Source organism: Molothrus ater, chromosome 13 (assembly GCF_012460135.2).
Source record: "Molothrus ater isolate BHLD 08-10-18 breed brown headed cowbird chromosome 13, BPBGC_Mater_1.1, whole genome shotgun sequence".
Taxonomy (NCBI): domain Eukaryota; kingdom Metazoa; phylum Chordata; class Aves; order Passeriformes; family Icteridae; genus Molothrus; species Molothrus ater.
The window spans coordinates 12944752-12953124 of record NC_050490.2 but is presented as its reverse complement, the minus strand read 5'-3'; the positions used below and the strand labels follow the sequence as shown (position 1 = coordinate 12953124).

Genomic DNA, 8373 nt, shown 5'->3' with positions numbered 1-8373 from the left:
AATAATGAAGCTTCCGTGTGGACCATAATTGCTCACTGCTCTCCTGGGGGCCAGCCAGAAAATGGGGAGTGAGGAGGGAGATGGATGGCAGCATCATCCTCCCTCACCTCCTGCTCTGGGAGCATCCATCCCTCCTTATCCCCAGCAGCATCCCCGGAGCACTGACACCCCCCAGGACATGACTGAAGAGGAGATCTGTCTGTGCTGGAGGGATGCAGGCAATTCCCATGGAGTGTTGGAGGAGTGTCAGAGGAATAGGGAGGCTCTTGGTGCTCTGAGGGAAAGGTTTCCTGCCTTCCAAGCACAACTTTCCAGCACTGAATAGTTTTCATGGCTGAGCAGCTGCTCTCACACACACTCCATCCTCATCCTCAGTCAGGAGGGAGTCTCCTGGCTAAGTTCCTGGAGGTTCTGCAGAGGTGGGCTCAGGATGGGGATCTCAGCATGGCAGTGGAGGGGTCCTGCAGGAATCCCTGAGCTGGGCCTCTGCTGTGGACCAGGAGGGCTGCAATGCTCCAAGTCCCATCACAGCAAAGGCCAGGGGGTGACATGGTACCTGTCTGTCCTGACATCCTTGTGCTGCTGACACCTCAGCCACACAGCACTGGCTGTCCCAGCTGGTCCCATGCACCAAAGGATGGTGCTGGTATTTCCAGGTGCTCCATCATGATGAGACTTTCTTCCTCTAATGGAAATCAGGTCCAGCAATTGGTCACTAGCCCAACCTATTTCTGAGCTTCCCAGCTTCTGTTTGATCTTCTGGATGCTGGTGGGCACAAACCAACCCTGCCACAAGCCTACTCAGAGTGATGTGAGCAGCTCAGGGAGCCCTGGTGAGGTTCCCCAACCACAGGTGGGAGGCACCAGGCAGCCTGCAGGGCCCAGGATGATGAAGTGATCCCTCATCACCCCTGGAGGCAAAGCTGGGTCCTTGCTGCCTTCTCTGAGTTAACCTATCCCATTCCCACCCATCATACCCCTTGGCAGGGAGGGAACAGAGAGGTCCAGGAAGACGTGGTGCAACCAACACCACAAAGAGGAGCTCTGGCATCGAGGTAATAGGAGACAAAACGATGCATGTTGAGGCTGGCACGAGGAAATGAAGCAGTTTAGAGTCACAGCAGGAATGTGCTGGCACTGGCAGGGCCTGCTGGCAGGCTCCTGGGTAGGCAGGAGGCTTTGTTCGCCTGCAGCACTGCTCTTGGGGAGTTTACCTGGAATTACTGATCCGCATTCATAAACATGATCACGTTAATTGCTTGCTGAGGCTGCAGTCACCATCTCCTCTCAGCACTGGGATTTCATCTCCCTTCCCACCCCAAATGTCAAGATGTGTCTGTTCTTCCATCTGCTCTGCACCACGGCTGAGGACAGAGAAGTGGCTGGAGGAGGGAGAGAGGCAGAGGATGGGTGAGTCCACGAGCCTGGAGCCAGAGACAGACACCCACCTCCACTCTGCAAAGCAGCACCTTGAAAATAAAGAGCAGGCAGCTTCTGGAGGGCACCAGGAGCTCTGCAGGAATCCCTGCAGCCCTGGGCAGTGATGAGCTGGGGAAAGGCGTCCTGTCTAGAGACCAGCTTTGATGGCAGAGCAATGGCCAGGCAGCAGGAGAGGGACCAGCTCCCAGCTGAGGACAGAGACACCCAGGCTGCTCAGCCTGGAACCAGCCTGGAGCTCATCTCACTTGGAGCACAGCCAATCACTTCTAGTAAATTATTCATCTGACAAATTTAGCCTGTTATTCTAGTCGTGCTCTACCCAGAGTTTTACAGATTTCGTTATTATTTCAAATTGTGCAAACACCGCAGAAACCTCTCCCGGGCTCTGGCGCGCTCTGCCTTCATCTCAGCTCATCTGCCACATCTGAAATGTGATTTCTACCATCTGGTGCCCAACCCTCCACCCCCAGCATGGCCCCAGGACCTTGGGGAGGTGAGTAGCATCCCTGTTCAACACAAGGCTTTTACCAAAGGGAGAAATACCTACTCTGGGGGAACCATCTACTGAGTATCCGGGGGTCAGTGAGACTATAGGAGGCCACAGCACATTTTCAAAGTTATTTTAATTCACATTTCAAAGATATTTTGACTTTTTTTTCATTTCCATCTTTGTATATGGGGTAGAGAGAAAAAATGATAGCAGGGTTCCCTTGCATTCTGGATTATCTGGTTTCCCAAGCCTGGTCACTCTGGAAAACAGGGAAAAGCTTTTCCCTTCCTCCCCACATGCCATAATTTCTTCTGTTGAGGTTTCTTTGTTGCCATGAGGGTACAGCAAAAAACTTTGCACTCTCAAAGAGAATGCAAACTATACATCCTGGGAAGAACAGAAGGAACATGGAGGGGTTTGTTGTGGACAAGCCAAGAGTGATTAGACCCATGAGTGGAACACCAATGTGTCCAGGGAGAAGCTCTCAGCCAGGCACTTGAGTCTTTCATCGTATAATGCAGGGTGTGAGGGAGAAGAGCAGGCAGTGACACCACATCTCCTTATCCACCCAGAGCTGGATGAGAAATGCAAGCCCATGTCCCTCACAGCAAGGCTTGAGTTTGCTCCCACTCGTGTGGTGACAGTGAGCTCACACCTGATTTACAGGGAGGAAAACACAGTGGAGAGGCCCAGGAATATGAAATGAACCATCTCCAAGAGCTGTAATGCACAGTTTCACCAAAAACACCAGAAAAGAGTATAAATTTCTACATAGAGACCTGACAGAACTCCCTAGCAAGATATTGTGAGACACTTGAACGACTCTCATTAAAGGGAGATTAATTAGCTGAACAGCAGGGATGGATGCAAGAAACGCAAAACATGGAGCAACTGATTTAAGGAATAGGTTTACTGACCAAAAGAAAAACAAAAAAAAAAAACCAAAGCAAAACAAAACAAAAAACAAACAAACAAAAAAAAAAAAGGGGCAATCTAAAACTTTCCTTTCTTACCAGGCTAGAGAAGCTAATGGGTGGTGGAAAGGGAGAACAGTGGAGTGTGAAACACTTGTCCTGCATCCCTGTGAGCCCCATCAGTAGCAGGGAGAGGGCACCCTCCCAGCAAGGCCCAGAGGGATGAGGATGGACACGGTGCCTGGTTCCCTGTGGAAGACTAGTGATTTTGTTGTTGTATGGCTCATCCCACCACAACAAGTCACAGTCTGCCCTAGGGCACACGGCCTCTGCAGCGATGCTGAAGGCACGGGGACAAGCCTCTGGCTGGGGCTGCCTGCAGCCCTGCTCCTCTTCTGACCACCTCGGACATTGCTTTTGTGAGCTTTGAGAGTGAAGCAACGAGAGGCCGGTCTGAAACCCCCCCTTCAACCATGCCCCAGCCGGGGCTGCCCCCCACAACTCCGGGGAGCGTCCTGGGAGAGCCTGGAGGATGCACACCCCAAGCTGCCGTGCTCCAGCCCACTTGCAGGACGAAGAGACACAGGGGACACCCAGGAAAAGCACAGCCACGTGTCCGTGCGGGGCTGCACAGACTCGGCTTCAACCCAAGCCTCTTCAACCTCCTTCAAGAACTATTCCCTGTTGTACTAGCCACAAAAGTCCTGCTCTTATCAGCGGGATTCCTATGAGTTCACGTCTCTTAGCCATGATTCCAATACGACCAGTTGATACACCTACTATGAAAAAACTTCCTGCCACTCACCCTGGCCCTGTGCCTCTGACATACCAGCATGCCAGTTTGCTACGCGGGCCTACCTCCTTACCTAAGGCCCTACTGTAAATGTGCCTGAACACTGAAGGTCACTATGATAAAATGAACATGGAGGTATACTGGCCCTCTCATTTCCTAATACTTAGAAAAGCAGGAATCGAACTACACTAGAGGACTCAAAACCGTCCATACTTCCTTTATATTACTTTCTAGTAGGATCAGCTAAATAAGCTATCGGCCCCATACCCCGAAAATGATGGTTCAACTCCTTCCCCTGCTAACGAACACCCAGGCAAACCTAATCTTCGTCACTAGCTTACTCCTAGGAACCGCAGCGTGCATCCCACCCCAAACCCAGCCCCACGGAGGGTCCCTTCCAGCGGGGGCAGAGAGGGCACAGGCTTGAAGGCCTGAGCATTACCCAGTCTGGACCGGGAGCTCCGGGTAGAGATCTCCGGGACTCCCCAAAAAACCCCAAAAATCCCAAAACCGCGACGGCCCCGCCCCAATATGCAGATTAGACGTTCCGCGCAGCCAATGGGAAAGCAGGGGGGCGTGTCCACGACGGGACTTGCCCGGGCATGTGCGCGGGGCGGCTTCCGGGCCGGACACGTGTGAGCGGCACCGGGAGCGGTCAGCACCGGGGACACCGGGGGGGACACCGGGGGCGACACCGGGGGCACAGGGGACACCGGGGACACCGGGGGAGCCGGCAGAGGCCGGCGGATGGGTAACGGGGCGGGCAGGGAGCTGAGGCCTGGAGTGGGGTGGAGAGGGCCCGGGTAATGGGCAGACAGGGCCTTAGGGAGTACGGAACGGGGGGACAGAGGGGACAGTGCGGTGGGCAGGGGGCTGCGGAGCGGCGAGGGGGTGGGCAGGGCCCTGGGGCCGGGAATGGGGCGGGGTGGGACCGAGAATGAGGGGGCAAAGGCGTGGTGTGTCACAGGGTGCGACAGCGTGTCCGTGTCCCTTCCCCCCCTTTTGCCCTGCCCCGTTTCTCCTGCCTGTGCCACCCCACAGCGGGGTGGGTTTGCCCTGGGGTCTGTGCGTCCTTTTCTGACAGGAGAAACTGGGGTCTGCATGGCACTCACAGCCCCCTGTGCACCCTCCCGCAGGAATGCCACCAGGCAAAGGACAGATGACGCCTCTGCTGCCCGCCCCGAAGGTCTCCGTGCCCACCCTGCAGGGCGCCCATGGGGGCTGCGCTCAGGCCCCGAAGGGTCCCGGCTCGCCGCAGGCTCGCAGCAAGAAGAGGAGCCGAAAGCACCAGCGGTTCATGGCGCGCCGGGCCGTGCTGGAGCGGAAGGGGCTGCTGAGCCCCCACAGGCACCCGGGCAGTCAGAGCCCCGAGGCGGGGCTGGAGGCACACACTGAACTCACCGAGAGCTGTGACAATGTCCCCAAGGCCGAGCAGACCGTGTCCTCATCGCTGTCTCTATCTGCCTCTCCGGACAACATAGCCAAGCACCACTCCGTGCTGCTGTCCCAGGGGAACGGCAGCTCCGGGAGGGTGAGGACGTCCTCCCTGGTGCTGCGCCCGGGCAAGTACGTGGCCATCGACTGCGAGATGGTGGGCACGGGCCCTCAGGGCAAGCTGAGCGAGCTGGCACGCTGCTCCGTGGTGAACTACGAGGGGGATGTCATCTATGACAAGTACGTCCGGCCCGAGCTCCCCATCGTGGACTACCGGACACGCTGGAGTGGCATCACCAAGCAGCACATGAAGAATGCAATTCCCTTCAAGGCTGCCCAGGCTGAGGTCAGGGAAAAAGAAATTTTTAAAAAAGTCAAAAAGCCTCTGTGTTATCTGTCAGGCACAAATTGGGATTCTTGGTGGCATGTGCTAGGCTGCTGTGAGGCACAGCACAGGAATGGGAGCCTCAAGCTGTGCAGTGGATTGGTTTGCTTGCTTGTTATTCCTTCTGGGAACCTAAAAAGTAGAAGCCAAGGAGCTGAATTTAATACAAAATGGCTTATTTTATGCTTGGTATTTCTTTCACTGCAGTGTCAGTCTAACCCTCTGTGACTCTTCCAGATCCTGAAGATCTTGAAAGACAAGATTGTGGTAGGACACGCCATCCACAATGACTTCCAAGCCCTGAAGTACTTCCACCCGAAAGACAGGACTCGAGACACCAGCCAGAGCCCTGCGCTGAAGAAGAGGGCAGGGCTGCCCATCAGAGCCAATGTCTCCCTCAAGAACTTGGCCAGGCACCTGCTCCATAAAAAGATCCAGGTGAGCACCAGCAACCCTGAGATGGGAAGCAACCTTGGGTTAGCTATGGACCTCTGTGGTCAGCTTGGTCGTCCCACTGTATATTCTCTGTGAGGTGGAGATGAACCTTGTTCACCCTGTGCTCCTGACTATAAATAAGCTGGGAGAGCCAAGGACCTCCCAAGCTGACCATTAATTATCTCAGTAAAATGGGGACAGGATCTGTGCCCTCCAAAAAGTGTGGAAGAGATACCTGTATGGCCTTGGCTGCATCAAACCTTTGCTGTCTCCAAAACCCACAGCACTTGTGTCCTTCCAAGCAAGCAGACAACGTGACCTGTGAGATTTTTGCTGCCTCTTTTATCTAATGAGGCTTTTTCCCCTTTTCTCCTTTTTTCCCCTTTTCCCAGGAGGGCTGCAAAGGACACTCATCGGTGGAGGATGCCCAGACAGCCATGGAGCTGTACAGACTGGTGGAGGTGCAGTGGGAGAAGCAGCTGGCCCACAGCCTGCCCCCCCGGCCCCCCAGCCCTGTCACAGACCCTGCTGCAGACAGCAGCCAGTACCTGGATGACCAGTACTGGCCCACAGAGCTGATGGCAAGCAGCCTGTGATGGGGACAGTGTGTTCTGTGTGTTTTGGGCCATCCTGGTGCCTTCAGCTGTTTAAGGTGGAGGTGTCTGCTGACCTCCTCCCCTGGGGCTTGTGCCCAGCACTGCTCTGCTCAGGGATGGAGACATGGTGACACCTGGACACAAGCAGTCTCCCAAAAATGCTGTCTGCAGCCTTGAGCTGTCACACAGACTGTGCTGTGTTCATCTGTCACTTGGGGATGAGCAGGGTCCTGTGTCAGCCTGGAGGAGCCTCTGTGGGTGTGTAATGGGGGCTGCCAACACCCTCCATGCCTTCTGTGGGGTTCTCCTCCTCCCAGACAGCAAGGGGCAAGTTTTCCTGTGCAGGGACTGAGGTGTTTTGCTGATGTCCAAAGGCTGAGAACCATCTGGGCCAGTAAACAGACAGTTTGCTGCTCATTTTCTTTGACAGAATCATAGAATATGCTGAGTTGGAAGGGATCCATCAGGATCACTGAGTCCAACACCTGGCTCTGCACAGGACACCCAAAGAATCCCATCATGTGCCTGAGAGCTTTATCCAAACACTCCTTGAACTCAGATGTGCTTGGTGCTGTGATCACTTCCCTTGGGAGCCTGTTCAGTGCTCAGCTCCAGCTGTGTGCTGAATATTTTCTCCAGAAGGATACTGTGATACGGTATCAAAAGCTTTGCTGAAGTCCAAAAAGATTTCATCACCTGGTGTCCCTTGATCAGCTAGGTGGGAGCCCTGCTGTACAAGGAAATCAGGTTCAATGAGTAGGACTTTGCCCTGGTGAAGCCATGCTGGATGTGAGCAATGGCTGCATTGTGCTCCAGGTGGTTTTCAATACCTCCCAGAAAATACTTCCCATAATTTTACCTGTCAGCAAAGTGAGACTGGCAGGCTGTAGTTTCCAGTGTCCTTCTTGCCCTTCAAAACTGGGGCAACATTTGGCACTTTTCAGTCAGCTGGGACCTCTGTGAATTCCTAAGACTGCTTAAAGATAGTTGAGCAGCTCTGTAATGGCATCAGCAGCTCTTTGAGGATTCTTGGATGAATCCCATCAGGCCCCATAGATTTACAGGGATCCACCTGCACAATGAAGTTCAAGAGGAAAGTCTGGGTCTAATCAATGTCCAGCCTGGACAAGAGCATAGAATGCACTTCACTTTAAATAAATTAGTCACATGATTGTCCAATTCTGAATTAAAAACTCTTCTGGCTAATCCCCTTGTGTGTATTCTGCATGATTTGATCTGGCAGTTCTCCAGGAGTGAGAGGGCAGGGATGAGGTTGGCAAACAGGTGCCCAAGTACCATCCCATGCTCTAGGGCTTCAAACCCACCTGCAACTGGAAGAGGTGCTTTGAGAGGCTGGAGTGGGTTGTTTGGGGTACAAGCTTGTCCCCACTGCTCTGGGGACACCCCCTCTGTGGCAGGAGGAGCAGGGATGGGCTCAGCCAGGGTCTGGGAGCAAGATCACTGTGGGAATGTTGTGAGCTGTGACATAGGCTGCTGTCACAGTGTGGGGACAGGGTGCTGCTCATCTGCAGTGACTCTGCCTGTAGGTGACATGCAGATGATCTGTGGCTGCAGAAATGTGCCCCAGCTGGGTGTGTGAGCACCAGGGAGGGATTTGGGGCTAGACACAGGGAGTTACCTGGTTCACCAGGGAACTGAACAGTCATGGTTGTAGAAAATTGATATTTTTTCACCATGTGCCTTAAGGGCAGCCCTTGGGGCCATCCCCTGAGCACAGTCCCACTGCCTGGGCTGTGAGAGGGAGGTGGCCGAGCAGGCTGGAGGGCTGCCAGCACCCTGGGGACTTTGGGGACCCTGCTGCAGCACAGTGGGTACAACAGCCAGCACTGGCAGGGAGTCCATGACCCCATCAGCCAGGCTAGACC

At 54.4% G+C, this 8373-nt stretch overlaps 1 protein-coding gene across 1 annotated transcript; it reads left to right on the top strand.

The window, feature by feature from the left end:
- The first annotated feature begins 1785 nt into the window (after positions 1–1785).
- AEN (apoptosis enhancing nuclease) lies at positions 1786–7693 on the top strand. The gene is made up of 4 exons (XM_036390005.1): positions 1786–1933; positions 4774–5417; positions 5694–5894; positions 6284–7693. Exons 1-4 carry the CDS (start codon positions 1912–1914, stop codon positions 6485–6487), a joined length of 1071 nt encoding a protein of 356 aa, XP_036245898.1. The 5' UTR covers positions 1786–1911; the 3' UTR covers positions 6488–7693.
- Positions 7694–8373: the final 680 nt, after the last annotated feature.

Excerpts from the sequence above, each read along its gene's own strand:
- AEN (XM_036390005.1), top strand. The coding sequence starts at position 1,912 with ATGGCCCCAGGACCTTGGGGAG. Across the intron at positions 1,934-4,773 it reads GGCCCCAGGACCTTGGGGAG|GAATGCCACCAGGCAAAGGA; the intron begins GTGAGTAGCATC and ends ACCCTCCCGCAG. Across the intron at positions 5,895-6,283 it reads TGCTCCATAAAAAGATCCAG|GAGGGCTGCAAAGGACACTC; the intron begins GTGAGCACCAGC and ends CCCTTTTCCCAG.